The 21,106-nt window shown below is 40.7% G+C and overlaps 1 protein-coding gene across 1 annotated transcript in view; it reads right to left on the minus strand.

Moving 5' to 3' along the window:
• Positions 1-1,077: 1,077 nt before the first annotated feature.
• Positions 1,078-21,106, minus strand: part of nek4 (NIMA related kinase 4) — a 40,341-nt gene continuing 20,312 nt past the window's right edge. Inside the window, exons 7-16 of the mRNA XM_033037314.1 lie at positions 18,605-19,021; positions 16,861-16,917; positions 15,731-15,868; positions 13,072-13,224; positions 11,833-11,899; positions 11,574-11,689; positions 6,932-7,026; positions 2,767-2,957; positions 2,439-2,572; positions 1,078-2,343 (exon numbers count right to left, since the gene is read on the minus strand). Coding sequence (XP_032893205.1) covers positions 2,248-2,343; positions 2,439-2,572; positions 2,767-2,957; positions 6,932-7,026; positions 11,574-11,689; positions 11,833-11,899; positions 13,072-13,224; positions 15,731-15,868; positions 16,861-16,917; positions 18,605-19,021 — 1,464 coding nt within the window. The 3' untranslated portion in view covers positions 1,078-2,247. The remainder of the gene's footprint in view (positions 2,344-2,438; positions 2,573-2,766; positions 2,958-6,931; positions 7,027-11,573; positions 11,690-11,832; positions 11,900-13,071; positions 13,225-15,730; positions 15,869-16,860; positions 16,918-18,604; positions 19,022-21,106) is intronic.

Consider the following 21,106-nt stretch of genomic DNA (forward strand, 5'->3'; position numbering starts at 1 on the left):
TCAGTGATGTTTTGGGTTAGGACCTGACCAGATGGATTGTAGTGGGGGAGAAAGCTGGAAAAAAGGAGTAGGGCAGGATAAAGTCTGGCAAGTGATAAGTGGTTACATGTGAAGGGAGTTTGATTCAACAGAGTTGGATAGAGCTCTTTGGGCTAGCAGAATCAAGGGATTTGGGGAGAAGGCAGGAACGGGGTACTGATTGTGGATGATCAGCCATGACCACCGGGTGGCGCCAGCGATGGCTGCCTCGCCAACAGTCTGTCCCTTTGTTGTTTTCTTGGTATGTGTTAAATGTATGTTTTAGTGTTCTTTACCTTGTTTTATGGGAAGGGGGTTGGGGGAAACTTTTTTAATCTCTTACCTCGATGGAGATGCAATTGTTTTCCGTATCGTATCTCCGTCCGCACTGCGGTCTAACATCAAGGAGGTAGAGGCCTTTGCTGAATATCGATTTGGGAGCCTGCAGGACTTTCCATTGTGGAGCTCACGATCTCTGGTTAGAGACCGACTTCAGGAGCTTCGACCGCCCCAACGCGGGGGCTTCGACCGGCAGCTGCAAAAGCTTCGATCGCCCCGACACCAGGAGAAAAATGAGGAAGATTAGACTTTATTGCCTTCCATCACAGTGAGGAATCTGCTGTGGTGGATGTTTATGTTAACTTTATGTAGTTGTGTGACGTTGTTTTTTTAAGTATGGCTGTATGGTAATACAAATACCACTGTACCTTAATTGGTACACTTTACAATAAAAGACCTTTGAATGGCGGTGCTGGCTCGAAGGGCCTACTCCTGCACCTATTGTCTATGTATCTAGATTCTACTATTCTTTACTTCACTGAATTGTGACTCTAAGGAGGTCATAATAGGAGACTAGCAAAGTGTGGAATATAAGTCTGCAGATAATCCACTAATTAAACTTTCATTTACTTAGGATAGTGTACTATTTTTTTAAGTTTTCGTACACATTGTAATAAAACATTTGCACTGAACGAATGTGTTTACAAATACTATACTATTGTGATTGTCTGGATGAAGTTTGGTGCAAGAAACATATTTCACTAAACATGGAGTACAAAATTATTTTGTAAAAGATCAATTACTGTTTATTAGCTAAATAATACAATACAAATGCACACACCACATTTTTAGATGTGTTGGTTTGATTGGAATTGAAATTATTGTTGAAAATAGTTTCTTGTTTCTCCTCTACTTTTTCTGACCGCTTAATACATAATTAATACATTATGATACAATGAATTTCGATTTACTTTGAGCAAGTAAAACTCATTTTAAGGCAGACCGATGCTATTATAGAACTTCTTGTGAAAATTGGTTCTCCAAAGGCTCAATGCTCCTGCCCTGTTTGGTCAGGTACTGAATGTGTAATGCTGAATATAGGCTGTGCTAAGTTCAGTATTAAAAGCACTAAAAATAGCCTAATTCCTCTACATAAGGAATGGAAAACATTTGGTTATGATTTCTATTGGTGCCCTTTAACAGAAAACCAGTATGTGCATTTTGGATGTTATTCACTGCTGAGGTCATCAAGACTAGACACTATTGTGAACCATCGGAGAGATGGAAGCACAGATTAAGGGTGAAAACCAGGAATAAATAAAACAAAGAAAACAGCAGGAAAATCAGTCCTTTAGAAGCTGGTGAAAAAGAACGAAAATCACACACTAAAATGTTGAATGGTCTAAATATTTTTCTGCAATGGGTAATTGTTTCAACTGATCAATTAAAAGATAAACACTTCAGTATACATAGTTGGACCCATAAATCACACTCTTTTAAGATTAAAAGTGTAGTCAATTCCATTGATAGGTATTGCTTGCATAAAATATTCTTAATGTCAAAAACTGCATATCAAAAGTAGCAGTAAATGCTTATTTAACAGTTCATCTAATATTTCACAAAGAACAACAGGTTGATAAAGAACATATGATACAACAGTCATTATAATTAAAAACTGAAAGTCATTTTGGCTGGGCACACTTGTCCATTATTTCATAATCTGTGAGATTGCCTTGTCCTCAATTGCATGGAGCAACATTAAAATAATCCAGGATTTGCCATTACACATTAAGACATCCGGTTTTCCGACTTGTGATGGCCAAAAAGAAATCCAGGATTTGTCATACAAATTAAGACTTATAGGTTTCGACCTGTGATGGCCAAACTTTAAATTGTCAGTGTCTGTAAACAAGCAACAAGCAAATGAAACCATTAAATTGTTTTGTTCTGTCAAAAATTGGAATTGTCTTCAAAGAACTTGAGTTGTTGAACCTTCATACTGTAATTCTGGTACAATTCTTCACCCATATGTTCCTGCAGACTTTCCTAAAATGGTTACATAAACAAGACCAATGATAAGTAAAAAGATCATTCTCACAACAAATGAATTATTCAATGGAAGTAAAAGATGAGGTACCCACCTCTCTCCTGGCTTCATTATCATCTTCCATAATGTTGTACACTTTTTCCAAAAGCTTCACTCCTAATCCTTTGAGGACATCTATTCTTAGAGCTTCAACTGTTCTCTTTATCTTTGCTGGTGCAGAACCAACCTCTAAACAAAGCAATACCCAGCAAATAGTTTAATAATACAGTAATGTGAAATATGCTTAAGCAATTTGAAATGAAGTTACAACTTTAATTTTACTAGCATCTCAAAGCTCAAATTAAGATTGCTTCAAATTAAAAAAATCACTAATTTGAAATTTATTGCAAATATATGGTTTTGTGTTCCAGATTGTCACAAACCTGTAGGAAAATCATTGAAACAGAAATCTTCCTTAGTCTTCCCATGAAGGATCAGGGTGTCTCTATATTTCCGCCGTAGTTTGAATTCTGGAGCAGGCAATGGATTTTCTTTGTTGGCATCTTTTGGATCCATCCTTAATGTTTGAGTCATCAATTTTACGAGATCATGCATTTCACTTGAATCAGGCTTCCTAGTAGATAATTAAGAAATGCTTAGTTAACAGCAGGATAATCAAAGATATTTAAAGATTATATTCATCAATGTTATTAAAATATAGCTTCAAAATCAAGTGTGGTAAGGAGGAAAAGAATAGGAAATTGACACGTTTCAATTGAGCTACTCGCTCAAACATTGGCTAAGCCAAACGCACTTTGCTATTCATTTCACAAGGGAAACAGTTAAGTAAAATATAATGTTCAAACACTTCTAGAGCAGTCATTTCTTGTTTAACCATTTGCTTGGTTTATGAAAGAGCATTTTCAATGGCAAACCTGCTAATAACTTTTGAGATGAATAACAGAAGTAAAAGTAAGAAATCTAATTGGTTCAGCTTGAAATGCTTTTTTGATGATATAATTTAAACTTAAGAAAAAACATTTGCCCAGCTGAAAGTTAAGTTTTTTTAATCATGATGAGCTTACCATGACGTCTCTGAATTGCTATATCTACTTTTACTTTAGACTTTAGAGATGTAACATGGAAACAGGCTCTTCGGCCCACCGAGTCCACGCTGACCAGTGATAACCCCATGCATTAGCACTATCCTACACACTAGGGACAATTTACAATTTTTTTTACCGAAGGCGATTAGACTACAAACCCACATATCTTTGGAGCGTGCAAGGAAACAGGAACACCCAGAAAATGTATATGGAGAATGTACAAACTCCGTACAGACAGCACCCATAATCAGTATCAAACCTGGGTCTCTGGCGCTGTAAGGCAGCAACTCTACCACTGTGCCGCTTGTTTAAGTTAATTCAGGCTCTGCTCCACACAGACATCTTTGGGAAATGAACTTTCTAATCATAAGACTTAAACCTTGCTGAGTGAAACTGCATTCTCTTTCCTGACCATGAAGGTTTCATTTTGTCCTCTACAACTAATCTATCTGTCTTGTAAACCGATACAAGGTCATCACGGAGCCATTCTGTTCACAACAGCAACTGCCAACTTTCTTTAGTCTTTTCTCCAATTTTTCTACAGTTGCAGCCATTTTGCTTTCACCAAGAATCTCACACTGCCGTTTGGCATGAAAACATTGTGCCTCACAATCCATGCTTACAAAAACATTCAAGATTCTGTATCATTTTGATGCTTTCATAAAGTCAATTGAGCTGTGAAACAGCAAAGGATGGACACAAAATGCTGGAGTAACACAATGGGTGAGGCAGAAGGGTCTCGACCCGAAACATCGCCTCGACCCTTTTCCCCAGAGATTCTGCCCGATCCATTGAGTTACTCCAGCATTTTGTGTCTATCTTTGGTTTAAGTATCTGCAGTTCCTTCCTACACAAACAGCAAAGGATTAAAGGTGAAAAGTATCTTCCACCATTCATACTTATGTAGTGTTGTATTTCATTGTTATAGCCCCTCAACCACCTCTTTCCTCAGGAAAGGAGTCCCAATCACAAAAATCAGCTACAGTGCCCTCCATAATGTTTGGGACAAAGCCCCACCATTTATTTATTTGCCTCTGTACTCCATAATTTGAGATTTGTAATAGAAAAAATCACATGTGGTTAAAGTGCACATTGTCAGATTTTAATTAAGGCTATATTTATGCATTTTGGTTTCACCATGTCGAAATTACAGCAGTGTTTATACATAGTCCCCCCATTTCAGGGCACCATAATGTTTGGGACACAGCAATGTCATGTAAATGTAAGTAGTCATGTTTAGTATTTTGTTGTAGATCCTTTGCATGCAATGACTTCTTGAAGTCTGTGATTCATGGATATCACCAGTTACTGGGTGTCCTCTCTGGTGATGCTCTGCCAGGCCTGTTTTGCAGCCATCTTTAGCTTATGCTTGTTTTGGGGGCTAGACCCCTTCAGTTTTCTCTTCAGCATATAGAAGGCATGCTCAATTGCGTTCAGATCGGGTGATTGACTTGGCCACTCAATAATTGACCGTTTTTTAGCTTTCGAAAACTCCTTTGTTGCTTTAGCAGGATGTTTGGGATCATTGTCTTGCTGTAGAATGAACCGCTGGTCAATGAGTTTTGAGGCATTTGTTTGAACTAGAGCAGATAGGATGCGTCTATACACTTCAGAATTCATTATGCTACTACCATCAGCAGTTGTATCATCAATGAATATAAGTGAGCCAGTACCTTCAGCAGCCATACATGCCCAGGCCATAACAACCCCACCACTGTGTTTCACAGAAGAGGTGGTCTGCTTTGGATCTTGGGCAGTACCTTCTCTCCTCCATACTTTGTTCTTGTCATCACTCTGATATAAGTTAATCTTCATCTCATCTGTCCACAAGACCTTTTTCCAGAACTGTGGTTGCTCTTTTAAGTACTTCTTGGCAAACTGTAACCTGGCCATCTGTTCATGAAGTCTTCTGTGGACAGTGGTCTTTGAAAAATCCACACCTGACTCCTGAGGAGTGTTTCTGATCTGTCGGACAGGTGTTTGGGGATTTTTCTTTATTATAGAGATAATTCTTCTGCATCAGCTGTGGAGGGCTTCCTTGGCCTGCCAGTCCCTTTGCGATTAGTAAGCTCACCAGTGCTCCCTTTCTTCTTAATGATGTTCCAAACAGTTGATTTTGGTAAACCTAAGGTTTGGCTGATGTCTCAAACAGTTTTATTCCTGTTTCTCTGTCTCATAATTCTTTGACTTTCATTGGCACAACTTTATACCTGCATTAATGAGGCATTTAAACACACCTGAGCAATTACAGACACCTGTGAAGCCATGTGTCCCAAACATTATGGTGCCCTGAAATGGGGGGGGACTATGTATAAACACACCTGTAATTTCTACACGGTGAAACCAAAATGTATAAAATTACCCTTTTATAAAACCTGACAATGTGTACTTCAACCAAATGTGATTTTTTTTCTATTGCAAATATCAAATTGTGGAGTACAGAGGCAAATAAATAAATGATGGGTCTTTGTCCCTGACATTATGGAGGGCAGTGTATTTCTATATTTGTGGCAGAAATAAGGTCCTATTAATTGATTCACACCATGCATCTCTAAACGCTCGAGGCAACCCAAAACTGCATCTGCATCTCAAATTCCATCTGATACAGGCCCTCCTTTTCTAGCACCCTTGCTTCCAGATCCTTGCCATATTATCCTTGGCCGGACCAACAGAGGTCGGGTAACAATGATACAAAACACCTCTGACCCACTAATTATACCCCTCCTGTGTCTCTAAAGCACCATGGACTGATATGGACAAATAAAACAAATATTAACTAAATTAAATTTCCAGCAAAACTTGCATTTCTTGTACGGACAGCTCAGACGCCAGTTAACGAGTGACCCTTGGCAGTCCCAATGAGGGTTGATTCGACGGTTGTCTGTGGGGCTGAGGTGCCGCTTTACCAGCAGATCAGCTGAATCTGTTGAAAGTGCCATAGGGTCGGCAGGCCCGCTGGCCGTGCGGCCAGATGTGAGCTTCCAAGAGGAGTGTCAGAACGGTCTGCCTAGACTGCCGGGGTGGGCCGAGATACCGGCCTTCAAAGTCGGCCATGGGTACGGATCAGAGCCCTGGCCGCCGCGGGGGGCAGATTCCACCACCAATTGGTCACAGTGGACCTGTATTAATTCCAAGTTAATATGGACTTCTCTCTTCGTATTTGTAATGAAGTAACAATTTAAGCTAACTGTTTGCCTCAAGTTCTGCCCTCATGCTACATTTGAAACCTAATCGCTTCACTTTTGTCAACCAGGCAATGTTGAAGGTCTGGAATTTACTGTCTTAAATGGTGCCATCTCTCTCCCTTTTATTCTCTTTTAAATGGCACATCATGAAATATTTGAACATGCTCCAATTACTTTTTACATAACTTGGCGTGAATTTTTGAAGATTTTATTTTTAAAAATATTTTAGTGGGGGCTTTGTAAATTAAAGCCTATGTATAACTGGAAGTTGTTGTTACAATATTACTGCCATCAAAAGATTTACAGTATGTACTCACATTTCTTTGCCATCCCCCTCTGATTTATCAGTTGAGCTGGTTGAAGAGCTAAAGTCATCATCATCTGAAAGTTGGTAGGATAACTCACTCATATTCTGGCAAAAGCACGGTATAAAGAACATTAATTCAAAATCTGTACATAAGCATTCTTGCTAAAGTCAATATAGAAGATATACATTTTAAAACAAGGTGAACTTTATACAGCAAGTACTGAGAACTCAGAACACGTGTCATTTTTGATTGTGATTTCTATTTCCATTTCAAAATTACCATAACAATTATTTATATTAAGTGAGATAAGTTCAAGCATATTTGGTTTACAATCATACATCCCTGCTATTGATTTAGAAAATATTGGTGTACATTGTACGCAGCTATTTAAATGTAATGAAAAGGAGGAATCAAATTGGCTCTTACGTCATCTTGTGAATTCACGGACCCGACCATTTAATGTCACCAAGTACAATTATCGCAAGCTGGAATTTTACAATGAAGCATTATAGTATTTAGTTTGAATATGTTCTGTACAGTGTGTAGTGAACTGCGAGGAGTTGAGGCATAAAGAGAATTGAAAGCAGGTGGGTAGGGATCGAGTGAGGAATGTAGGTGTGGGTAGGAATGAGTGAGGGGAAGCAAAGCTGCATGATTGATGCTGGATTGATGCTGCTGAGACAAGCAATTCAAATGATTTGGTTATCAGAAATGATATGAAGTTTGATTTTAGTTTGTAGTTAAAATGTCCATTAGTTAGTCACAGATATTGGGTGATGTTTACAAAACAAACTCTGAAATAATTTCTGTCGACACAGGAATCTCGAGCAAAAAATTCTGAGGTAACTCAGCGGGTCAGACAGCATACCTGTAGGACATGGATAGGTGTTGTTTCAGATCAGGACCCTTCTTCAGTGATTGTAGTGGGGAGAGAAAGCTGGAAGAGAGGTGGGGGAAGGACAAAGACTGACAAGCCATAGGTGGCTATAGGTGAGGGGGCTGACTGGCAGATGGGTGACAAAAGCCAGAGATGAAAAGGAGTCAAAAGGCTGGGAGGGAAGAGCAGTAAAATGTGAGGTCAGAGGAAGGGATTCTATTGACTCCATTTATACCTCAAGCTGCCAGAGGCATAATTAAGGATGAGTCGCACCCTGGCCACTCCCTCTTCTCCCCTCTCCCATCAGGCAAAAGGTATAGAAGTGTCAAAACGCGCACCAGCAGATTCGGGGACAGTTTCTTCCCAGCTGTTATTAAGCAACTAAACTATCCTACCACAACCAGACAGCATGCTAAACTCCTATCTCCCTCTGATGTCCCTCAGACTAACCTTGATTGGACTTTGCTGGCTTTACCTGGTACTAAATGTTATTCCCTTATCATGTATCTATACACTGCAAATGGATCATAGAAACTTAACAAATAGGTGCAGGAGTAGACCATTCGTCCCTTCGAGCCAGCACCGCCATTCAATATGATCATGGCTAATCATCTAAAATCAGTAAACCATTCCTGTTTTTTCTCCATATTCCTTGATTCCTTTAGCCCTAAGAGCTAAATCTAACTCTCTCTTGCAAAGAGATCGATTGATCTTGGATCGACTGTAATTATGCATTGCCTTTCTGCTGACTAGTTAGCACACAACAAAAAGCTTTTCACTGTACCTCTCGGTACACGTGACAATAAATTAAACTGAACTGAATAGGTGGAAGAGGAGAGGGGGGAGGAGGGAGGAATGGGGGAAAGGAAGAGACAAAATGGAGATGGAATAAAATTGTTATACTGTTGGGTATAATCACGGAAACGGAATATGAGACGCTGTTCGTCCAAGTTTGCATGTGGCCTTATTCTGTCATTGTAGGAGGCCCAGGGCAGAAACATCAGTATGGAATGGAGAGAAGAATTTAAATGATTAGCAAACAGGAGATCCAGCAGGCTTTGAGGACAGAATTCAGTTGCCTAATCTACGCATGGACTTGCTGATGTAAGGGAGGTCATTGGGAGCACCGAATGCTATAGATGGGTTCAATAGTGCTTTATTTGTCAAATATACAACTGCACTGTGAAATTCATTTTGCATATATTACACATGCGGGTGCCGCCATTGTTGAAAGTCCAAAGTCCGTTGGGCCCGCTCGCTCAATGTACTGGAGCAGTTCCTGCGAACCGACGTCCATGTCCTCTTATCGTCCGGCCACATTTGTGTCCCAGAGGTGCCTCCTGCAGCCGTCCTTGAAAGCGCTGGTGGCATTACCCCGGTTCACCCTCCTTGCTCCTCACGTCCAACTTCTCTATCACCCTCCCGGTTACGCCATCTGCCAAGCCTTTGCATGGATCCCCGGTCCCGCTGACCGCGGGCCTTCAGGTGGACTCCGATGAGCCTCCGGGCGAGGCCCCGTCGACCGCGAACCTTCACGTGGACTCCGACGAGCCTTCGAGTCGGCTCCCAGTCCCGCTGACCAACAAGCCTTCGGGCAAGGTCCCGCCGAACACAAGCCTTCGGGCGGGTTCTCAGTCCCACCGCGGTGGGAGAGTCAGGCTACCGGGCGGGTTCTCCTCTGACGTCGGGCTGCGGCGGGCGAGTAGGGCCTACTTGCCGGGAGTGTCCCGGCCCACTGCTTGCCAGGAACTTCCTTGAAGGAGGTGCATGTCAACACACCTGTAAGGGTGGCTGGGGGCCCTGGAGGGATGAGGTGTAGGGACATGTGTATCCTCCCAAGATGAGGCTTTACACTGCAGAACATCCGAGATGTCCTCTTTCTTTAGTAAACATGGTTTTCCCCTTGCTGTCGTAGATGGATCCCTCACTCGCGTCTCCTCTTTGTCCTGCTCTTGCTCCCCCTTCCCTCAGATGGAACAAGAATAGAGAACCTCTGGTCCTTAATCCCACCCCACCAGCTTCGGTATTCAACACATCATTCTTCAAAATTTCCGTCACATTCAACACAATCCCAGTCACATCTTCCCATCCCGATCAGTTTCCGCAAAGGCCACTTCCTCCGCAACTCCTTGGTTCACTCATATCTTCTTACCCAAATCACTCCTTCCCCAGGAACTTTCCCCAGCAATCGCAGGAGATGGAATTTGTCCCGACATCTCCACCCTCGTATCCATCCAGGGGAACCAGCAGGCCTTCCAGGTGAGTCAGAGGTTCACATGCATCTCCTCCAACTTCGTCTACTGCTCTCAATGTGGCCTCCTTTACATTGGCAAGACCGAGTGTAGACTAGGCGACCATTTATTGAACACTTGCGCTCGGTTTACCAAGGCCTGCTGGATCATTTTAAGTCCTCTTACCATTTCCATAACGATCTTTCTGTCCTGGTTGTCCTCCATTGCCAGTGTGAGGTCACACAAATACTGTCGGAACAGCACCTCATATTCTGCTTGGGTAGCCCCAACTATCCAACACCCCTTTCCCCTCCCTGCTGTCCCTTTCCTTATACATCCCTTCCTCTGGCCTCACATTTCATGACTTTTCACTCCTTATTCATAGCAAAAGGATTTGAGTATAGGAGCAGGGAGGTTCTACTGCAGTTGTACAGGGTCTTGGTGAGACCACACCTGGAGTATTGCGTACAGTTTTGGTCTCCTAATCTGAGGAAAGACATTCTTGCCATAGAGGGAGTACAGAGATGGTTCACCAGACTGATTCCTGGGATGTCAGGACTTTCATATGAAGAAAGACTGGATAGACTCGGCTTGTACTTGCTAGAATTTAGAAGATTGAGGGGGGATCTTATAGAAACTTACAAAATTCTTAAGGGGTTGGACAGGCTAGATGCAGGAAGATTGTTTGCGATGTTGGGGAAGTCCAGAACAAGGGGTCACAGTTTAAGGATAAGGGGGAAATCTTTAAGGACCGAGATGAGGAAAACATTTTTCACACAGAGAGTGGTGAATCTCTGGAATTCTCTGCCACAGAAGGTAGTTGAGGCCAGTCCGTTGGCTATATTTAAGAGGGAGTTAGATGTGGCCCTTGTGGCTAAAGGGATCAGGGGGTATGGAGAGAAGGCAGGTACAGGATACTTGAGTTGGATGATCAGCCATGATCATATTGAATGGCGGTGCAGGCTCGAAGGGCCGAATGGCCTACTCCTGCACCTATTTTCTATGTTTCTATCCCTTGTTTCCTTTTCATCTCTGGCTTGAGCATCAATCTGCCAGTCAACCTCTTCACTTATCCACCTATCACTTGCCAGGCTTTGTCCTGCTCCCACTCTCTTCCAGCTATCTCCCCTCTACTATAATCAGTCTGCAAAAGGGACCCAACCAGAAACGTTGTCTGTCCATGTCCTGCAGAGATTCTGCCTGACCCGCTGAGTTAAACATAGAAACACAGAAAATAGGTGCAGGAGTAGGCCATTTGGCCCTTCGAGCCAGCACCACCATTCAATGTGATCATGGCTGATCATCCAAAATCAGTACCCCGCTCCTGCTTTCTTCCCATATCCCTTGATTTCCTTAGCCCTAAGAGCTATATCTAATTCTCTCTAGAATACATCAATACATGGAGTTACTCCAGCATAGTGTTTTTTGAAGCTATGGTTTGATAGTAATGGTAGAGTGAGGAATATGCTAAGCTATAAGGTTACAGATATTGGCAATATACACCTGCTCCTGCTACAATATTTTGTAATGAACAAATCATTACCTTTCCTCGATGAATTGCAGCATCTGATAAGGATCGGTTAACCTTCACATTTTGGTTCTCTTCGTAAGAGTCTGATTCTAAAGCTACACAATGCGAGTTTCTTCTTGATGTGGACACTGGTGGCAAAATCCACACTATTAGTATCAGTGGAATTTTATAAATCTGAGTTAATAAAGCTTTATACTGCATGTTTACATTAATATCTTCAAAGGTGAAAAAGAAAAGAAAAATTCCAAATTAAAGAGACTCTATTGAATACCTGAATAAGGAAACTCTTCTTGAGATTGTTTTAATCTCCTTCGTTCTCTGGCTGATAATGGACGGTCCTAAAGTGCATAAAGAAAATAACATTTTTAAATACTTTGTAACAATCCATTGCTTCTCCTGTTTATTTGCCCCGTTTTAATTTTTTAAAAATCACCAAACATTTAAACATTAACGATAATTTCATCAACACATCCATTTTTTTTCTTCCACTGGTCTTCAGAATAAAATGGTATTTCCCCTTTCCTGTTTTAGTTATGAATACGATGCGACAGAAGTAAATTTAAGTGTAAACAACCCTAAATTGAATCTCTGTGCAATACTTGTTTGTGAGTCTAGATGGCGTGAAGGAAAAAGTCAGTTTAGAATGACCAGGAGTAGGCTAGGGATCTTTTTTTACTTGCGTATGGCATGCACAGCATCCCATTAGTCGAAACAGGGCAGACCACGCAAAGGTTGCAATCTCCCACCCCAGGCTAGGGATGACTACATCTCTTAACATAATCCAAATAACTAACTCCCTTATTTTTTATGTAACCAGTCCTATTTCCATCACCGGTCCGACCTAGAAATAATTTTGCTCATGTTTTTTTTTAATTTCCTTCATGTGTGGTTTTCTCAAAGAAAATGGACCAGCCCACTCTGGTACCATGTCAGCCATCTCAAGGAGGAACAGCTATAAAATACATATTTTCAATAAAAACAGAAAGTGTTGAAGTAATTTAGCATGTTAGGCAGCAACTGCAGAGGTCATAGACTGACAACATTTTGGGTCAGGATCCTTTTTCAGTGAGAAGAAGGGTCCCTGCCCAAAATGCCACAGTCCATTCCCTCCACAGATGCTGCCTGACCCGCCAAGTTACTTCAACATTTTGTGTTTTTTATTTGTACCTGAAGATTTTATCAGAACTGCTGTTCTTCTTTTCATGAACCATGATTATATTACAAGGTAGAGAAGCTATTTGTCTCAGGGCTGAAGCCTTTCCCCGAAACAGTTTAACACTGAGTTACAGATTTTATATCCATTTAAAAATAATTATTGTAGCTCCTTGTGTCTGCAAACATATTTTTGTTTTTGGAAACACACAAGATTGTCAGTTCTTTCTTTAATTTCTAACAACACGTAAATTTTTGTCCTGGTTAATTTCTTCATCTTGGCTACTTGGAAGGTCTAATTAAAGTCATTTCGACAGAAATTACAGAAAATCACCAACAGAAAAAGGAACAAACAAACCTGTGAAGTTCCAGTCTCGCTATCCTTTGAATTGGACACTGATATGGAAGCGCTACTGAAGGTTTTATCAGAGCTGTGGTGTTGCTTCTTTTCACGAACCTCAGTTATATTACACGGTGGAGAAGGCAATTGTCTCGGGGCTGAAGCTTTTCCCTGAAACAGTGATACAGATTTTTTACCCAGTTAAAAATATCATTTTAGCAGTAAGAAAAATACTCAAGGTTATTTTGTTTACTAAATGTTTCCAGTTGGAGAAAAACGAGTTTCCAACACAACATGCTCTAATGCAATAGTGGGATTCTTAACAAAACCTCGCATTATAAAACATTATAAATTCAATTGTGCTAATAAGGGGAAAGGAGGTACAGCGGCTAAAGTTTCAGACTCTCAATAACAAGGTTATTTTTTCTGCTGGATTGTCAGAGGTTTTTTTAATTGCTAAGTGTATTTTTGTTACTGGAAGCTAAAAATACAAAAGATTGTGTGTTACAGCGCTTAACTGGGATCACGGCACAAATGTCAATAGAAGTGACTGCTTGTCCACTTCAATGGCCACCTTGTGCGCTTCAAGGACCTGTTTATGGGTAACACTGTAGCATCATGTGAACAATTAAGCAACAAATTCAATCTTCCAAAGTCAGTTTTTTTCCGATACCTGCAAACAAGACATTATGTGTTCTATAAACTGCCCAGCTCTTCTATACCAACAGACACAACCCATGTTGATACAGTTCTTTCTTTAAACCCATCTCAGAATAGACTTGTCTCAGCTTTACATGGCAGGATGTTGGATCTAAGGCGCTCAAGGCAGCATGGGAGGAAGTTTTGGGCTTCTCTCTCTCGGAAGATACATGGAGTCCCATTCTTAAACTGGTTAATTCCACCTCTCTATGTGCTCGTCACTGCCTGATCCAATTCAAAGTGGTACATAGGGCTCATATCTCAAAAGCCAAATTATCTACTATTTCCCCTGAGGTTAGTCCATTCTGTGTTAAATGTAAAATTTCTGAAGCCTCTCCTATCCATATGTATTGGTCATGCCCCAGCCTTAACAAGTTCTGGCTAGAGGTCTTTCATACATTATCCCAGGTGTTAAACATCAAATTGGAACCAAAGCCTCTAATCCCTCTTTTTGGGGTCACTGGTGAGGAGGTTAGATTAACTGCAGATAAACTCATACACAATGGCTGACAGATATTATGTCCTGCCTAAAGCTGGAGAAAATCAGGTACTCACTTCAACATTCAACATTCAACATTCAACATTCAACATTCAACATTCAACATTCAACATTCAAATGGAAGGTTTCAGAAAGCGTGGGGACCTTTTTTTAAATGCATTCCAGGCTTTGTAAACGCTTGATCATCAAGTACAGTTTAACAGCTTAACAGTCTACCCATTCACTTATCGTGGATTATTGTTGTGACAGGCTGATATTTGCATATGCTCATAGCAAAAGGATTTGAGTATAAGAGCAGGGAGGTTCTACTGCAGTTGTACAGGGTCTTGGTGAGACTACACCTGGAGTATTGCGTACAGTTTTGGTCTCCTAATCTGAGGAAAGATATTCTTGCCATAGAGGGAGTACAGAGAAGGTTCACCAGACTGATTCCTGGGATGACAGGACTTTCATATGAAGAAAGACTGGATAGACTCGGCTTGTACACGTTAGAATTTAGAAGATTGAGGGGGGATCTTATAGAAACTTACAAAATTCTTAAGGGGTTGGACAGGCTAGATGCAGGAAGATTGTTTGCGATGTTGGGGAAGTCCAGAACTAGGGGTCACAGTTTAAGGATAAGAGGGAAGTCTTTTAGGACCGAGATGAGAAAATCATTTTTTACACAGAGAGTGGTGAATCTGTGGAATTCTCTGCCACAGAAGGTAGTTGAGGCCAGTTCATTGGCTATATTTAAGAGGGAGTTAGATGTGGCCCTTGTGGCTAAAGGGATCAGGGGGTATGGAGAGAAGGCATGGATGGGATACTGAGTTGGATGATCAGCCATGATCATATCGAATGGCGGTGCAGGCTCGAAGGACTGAAGGCCTACTCCTGCACCTATTTTCTATGTTCTCTATGTTTCTATGCTCACTGGCAGTGATTGGGGAGGGATTATTTTTGGTATCTCATTTTTCTTTTATTGTTGTTGTCTTGTTATATGTTGGCATAAGTTGTTTTTTATTTATTATTTTCATACACTCTGTCTGTAACAAATGGACAACTTTGCACTTTGTTATGTCTTGAAAACTAAATAAAAAATATTTTGTTTTAAAAAAAAAGTGACTTCAATGGCCACCTGCGATGAAACAGGCAGCCTGCGTTCTACAGACAATGGTGTCTGATCACCGTGTGGAGGTTGTGTCTTTTCCCCAGACTTTTTTCCAGTCTTTTTATCTGTTCAGCAATTTCCAAAGTAACTTTTAAATGGTTCTCTAGTTTCTATTCAAAATCGCAATGTGGCCTGTGTAATACAAATAGTGTTCATCAATCATGTTATCGCTAATTATCGTTATGCATTGAGATAGATCTACTTGTATACCATCAATTTGTGTGCGAAGAAACAATAACTGCAATAAAATAGTTACTGCACAACGCAGATAGCTGTTTTGAGGTAGGCAAATTAAATATTGCCAAGTTTACTCGTGTTTATCTGCTAACCTTTTCAGTTTTCCTCTTGAAGTAATTTTCCTCTTGCCGGTATTGCCGTGAAACTGAGGGCTCAGATGAGGAACAATGTGGTGGGAAAGGCATAGGATCTTCTTCAGTTTGCTTTTTACTTTTTTCCGAAAAGTCTTCCTAAATTACAAAATTATGTCAATACTCGTGAAGAACAGTTCAGTGTACCTTGAACCTTAACAAACTGCATAAGGGCTACATCATTCATGTGGAATGCTGATTCCATCATGACAACATGTACGTGTTAAGATATAAATAAAATCTCACAGATTTTATGAATTCTAATATTTTAGTTGTTTATTTCATATTAATGCTTTAAGGGTTGGATACTTAACTATGTTACCTTTACCAATTAATTTTGGAGAATATAAAAATATTTATCTTAGGTCACCAAGATTGGTTGCAAAATTCAACAAAGTCACCTAAAATGTAATCCATGTGCATTTATTAACATTTAAAGAGCAGATTATAATATTTACTCTTTATTTAGACTCAGTCATTAATGAAGTCTCTACCGTTTATGTAATCATTAATAACATACAGAGTGGAGACTGACTAATCTCTGGACATCAAAGGGATTAAGGGATAATAATGAAAAGGGAGTAAAATAACTGAGATTGAAAATCAGCCATGTTGAATTCAGTGGCTGAATGACCTACTCTGGCTTCTCTCTGTCTTATGTTCTTATGGGAGAGTGTGCAGATATTTAGGTGTCAATGCCAATAATATCTGATTTGTAGACCTATTGTAGACCTATTTCTGTGAAAAATTGTGGTTGGATTTTTGTAAGCTATTATTAAGTCTGGATTATTGAATGAAGCAAATAGAAAGCTAACTCTTAATTGATATCCATTAATTTACATGGATTAAAATGTATGTTGTTAATCCAGTAGTAACAGACTACAAATTAAACGTTTGTATCACAAGATTGTAAAAGGACTACGAAGAGAGTGAGAGGAATCTCATTGTCAGCTTGGCACAATTGGCTGGGGACCCTATTTTGTTGCTGAATATTTTATGTACTGATATGAATTATCTTTTATCAGAAATTATAAAGTTGCATGCTTGAAACATAATTTATGTTTAATTAACAAGCGCTTCTGAATACTCACTGTTATTTTAACTGCTTCAAATGGTTGCAGAAGTTTTTCTGTAGATTCAAAATTCACCTGCAACAATAAAATGAACATATACATTGTTATATATAGACAGTCACTATCATTTTGGATTCACTGAATACCAGTGCCATATTCCCTTTATTCAAGATTCTGCAAGACCGTCTTAATTCTGAACAAAGAACAAACTGCTGAAGGAACTTAGCAGGTCAGGCAGCACCCCTGAAGGAAATGGGACAGACAATATTTCAGATTTGGACCTGAAGAAGAGTCACGATCTGAAACAGTCTGTTCTTCCACAGGTGCTGAATCACACTTCCTTCAATTTGATTTTTGCTCAAGATTCCAGCATCTGCAGTTCCTTCACTCTCCACAGTCATATTAAGATTGCCATAATTACCTTTATTTGTGATGAATTAGTTGTCAGAGATACTTCAGAATGAACTTAGCCAAGCACCATAATGTGGATGTTTGGTTGTTTCCCACAGAAATCAGCAATCTACTTTATTTATTAACAAATAATTTGCATTCTCCTTAAAATAAAGAGTGAAACAAGCTTTATTTGTACCTATTGTTCTTTTAAGCAGTCACAATGAGTGCAATCCTTATTACTTGCAAGTATTGTTTGGAGCAGTGGTTATCAGAAAATATTTGCTGCTTTATCTGAGACTTAAATACATAATTGATAACGTTTGTTATATTGCATTTCAAAGTCAAAGTCAAAGTAGCCTTTATTGTCATTCAGACCTTGTGGTCTGAACAAAATTTTGTTGCCTTGCAGTCCTATATATAGTAAAAATGACAAAAACACACAATAAACACAAATTAACATCCACCACAGTGAGTTCACCAGGCACCTCCTCACTGTGATGGAAGGCAAAAGTCTTAAGTCTTTGTCTCTTCCCTTCTTATTCTCCCTCTGCGCCGAGGCGATCCAGGCATCAGATGTTGTGACCCCGCCGGGCGATGGTAAGTAATGTCAGTCCCGCGGCTGAATCCGAGCTCCGCGAACGGGCCGGTTCAATTCAAGCCCGGGGTGGTCGAAGCTGCAGAAGCTGCCGCCCTCCAGTCCAGCGGACGCAGCTGTTGTTGCGGGAGCTCCGGAGAACAGGTCACCAACCTGTGACCTGCGAGCTCCCGACGATGTCGTCCACTGGGCCCGCGGTCGGGTCGGTGGCCGCTGCCGTCGGAACACTGCCCCAGCTCCGAGGCCGGGTCGCCGCTGCCACTGCCCCAGCTCCGAGGCCGGGTGGCCGCTGCCGCAGTTCCGAGGCCGGGTGGCCGCTGCCGCTGCCCCAGCTCCGAGGCCGGGTGGCCGCTGCCGCTGCCTCAGCTCCGAGGCCGGGTGGCCGCTGCCCCAGCTCCGTGGCCGCCAGCTCCGCTGTTAGGCCTCGGCGCAGGCAGAGACCGAGACGGGGGATACAACAAGAGAAGTCGCATCCCACGGAAGGAAGAGACCAAAAACATGTTTCTCCCCCCCACCCACACACATACACAACCTAATAAACCAAAAATTAACTAAAACAGGACAAAAGAACAACATAAAAAAGAAAAAAAACAGACGGACTGCAGGCGAGCCGCAGCTGCTAAGGCAGCGCCGCCATCAAGCTATTTATAGACATGCAATTAAATAGAAAATATTGGTCACTTTTCATTAATAAAATTGCAAATACAATTTGTGTATGCAGCTTCATCAACAAAACAAACAACATCAAGTTTTCTGACATATTACATTTCCTACCTGCACCTCAAGTGAGTGTTCTTCCTTAAAAATAGGCTGAAGGAGTTTAAAAGTATCGTCCTTTCCATCCAAAAGTTCATCTAAGATCTGATTATGAGACTTTTCAACTTTTCCTTCCATCATTACACCATTGTGTAGTCCAATATTATCACCCTGAGCAGCGGCATCAAGTTCGTAGGATACTGCATTAAGGCCGTTATGTAAATGTAGTGCAGGTTCATCCATCATCAATTTGCCCGAATTTGAGTTTCTTCTTTCAGGTATATCTACACCATCAATGTGTACCTTGCTTATAGTAGCGAGAGAGTCACTAGAACTGTTCAAAGCTTGGTGGGAAATACTTGAAGAATTATCTTCTGGTTGATTGTTATAGCTAACATAATTTGGTTTGCTCTTCTTAGATTCTTTTTCTTCCTTCTAGAACATGAGCAACAAATATATTTAAGATTATACAAAATTAAGCGTTTTATCAGATAACTGTTAAATATACAATATATATTAATGATCTAGATGATGGAATTAAAAGTAGCACTAGCAAATTTGCAGATTTGCAAAGCTAGGTGGCATTGTGAACATTGTGAAGAGGATGCTAGGAGGTTGCAGGGTCACTTGGACAGGTAGTGAGTGGGCAGATGCAGTATAATGTAGATAAATTTGAGGTTATCCACCTTGGCGGCAAGAACAAGGAGGCAGATGATTATCCCAATAGTGTCAAATTAGGAAAAAGGGAAGTGCAACGAGACTTAGATGTTCTTTTACAGCAGGCAGTGAAGAAAGCTAATAGCATGTTGGCCTTCATAACGAGAGGATCTGAGTAAAGTGGTCCTTCCGCAGTTGTATAGGGCCCTGGTGAGATCACATCTGGAGTATTGTGTGCAGTTTTGGTCTCTTAATTTGAGGAAGGACATCCTTGCTATTGAAGCAGTGCAGCGTAGGTTCATGAGATTAATCCCCGAGATGGCGGGACTGTCATATGAGGAAAGATTGGAAAGGCTGGGCTTGTATTCACTGGAATTTAGAAGAATGAGAGGGGATCTTATAGAAACGTATAAAATTATAAAAGGACTGGACAAGTAAGATGCAGAAAAAATGTTCCCAATGTTGGGGGAGTCCAGAACCAGGGGCCACAGTCTAAGAATAAATGGGAGGCCAGTTAAAACTGAGATGAGAAAAAACTTTTCATCCAGAGAATTGTGAATTTGTGGAATTCTCTGCCACAGGCAGTAGAGGCCAATTCACTGGATGAATTTAAAATAGTTAGATAGAGCTCTGGGGGCTAGCGGAATCAAGGGATATGGGGAGAAGGCAGGTACGGGATATTGATTGTGGATGTTCAGCCATGACCACTGGCTCGAAGGGCCAAATGGCCTCCTCCTGCACATATTTTCTATGCTTCTATATACCGTTAAACTTGGATAAATCACACGTTAAGTTTCTTACTGTTAGTCATATAGTTGTACAGTATGGAAAATAGCCAATTTACTAAACTGATTTGCCTGCATTAGTTCTGCATCTTCAATGCCTAACTCAATGAAAACCAGTAAGTGTGGTGCCCACTTGATAACCCCAATGGCAACGACACCCTCAGTTTTTCTTGTCTAATAGTTTAACTATGTTAAAGGCATTTTAGGTTCTCATGTGGTATTAAGACTGGGTTTCTTGGTTAAACAGTTAGCTTATGTGTTTGCCAACATGTAGATAGCTTATTACTGAATATGTAGTTATTGTCCTATAGCATGTGTGTATAGGTAGTTTAGAAACTATTTTGACATTGGGCTTGGTTTTCTTGGTTGAGCACTTATCCTGGTGTTGCAGCACAAGTACTTTGTGTTTTAATAATATTTTGCCTTCCTAAATGTTTCCTAAACATGTGATTGTATCTGATTTCACCAACTCCTCTGGCAGTGGTTTCCAAATATCACTAAGCATTCTATATGCCTTATTTGCCACCCTTTCTGTGTTATCTCTTTCAGGAAAATTTGACTTGATCCAAAGGTCCCTCTGTACATCAAATATGTCCTACCGTTAGTTGACTTCTCAATCACCTTGCACTGTTGGGATCAAACTCCATCTGCCAAGATTGTCTCTGAACTGCACAATGTTACTTTTTCAATCCCAGAATCTTAGTATGTTTTTTTTAAAATTAATTGCATCCTAGAGGTGGTGGCCACATTTTTTTTAACTGATGGAGTCCACACAGTGTTTTTAGTTATGGAGTTTGAAATATTAATTGATATTACAATAATATTATGACAGAATATGACTAATTTTGGGGTTATCGTTTAGTAAGGAACACCTTTTCCTGTTGTTCAAGAAGGAACTGCAGATGCTGGAAAATCGAAGGTACACAAAAATGCTGGAGAAACTCAGCGGGTGCAGCAGCATCTATGGAGCGAAGGAAATAGGTAACGTTTCGGGAGGTCCGCACGAACCTACCTGACCTCCCGGTGGCTCAGCACTTCAACTCCCCCTCCCATTCCCAATCCGACCTCTCTGTCCTGG

Source organism: Amblyraja radiata, chromosome 18 (genome assembly GCF_010909765.2).
Source record: "Amblyraja radiata isolate CabotCenter1 chromosome 18, sAmbRad1.1.pri, whole genome shotgun sequence".
Taxonomy (NCBI): Eukaryota; Metazoa; Chordata; class Chondrichthyes; order Rajiformes; family Rajidae; genus Amblyraja; species Amblyraja radiata.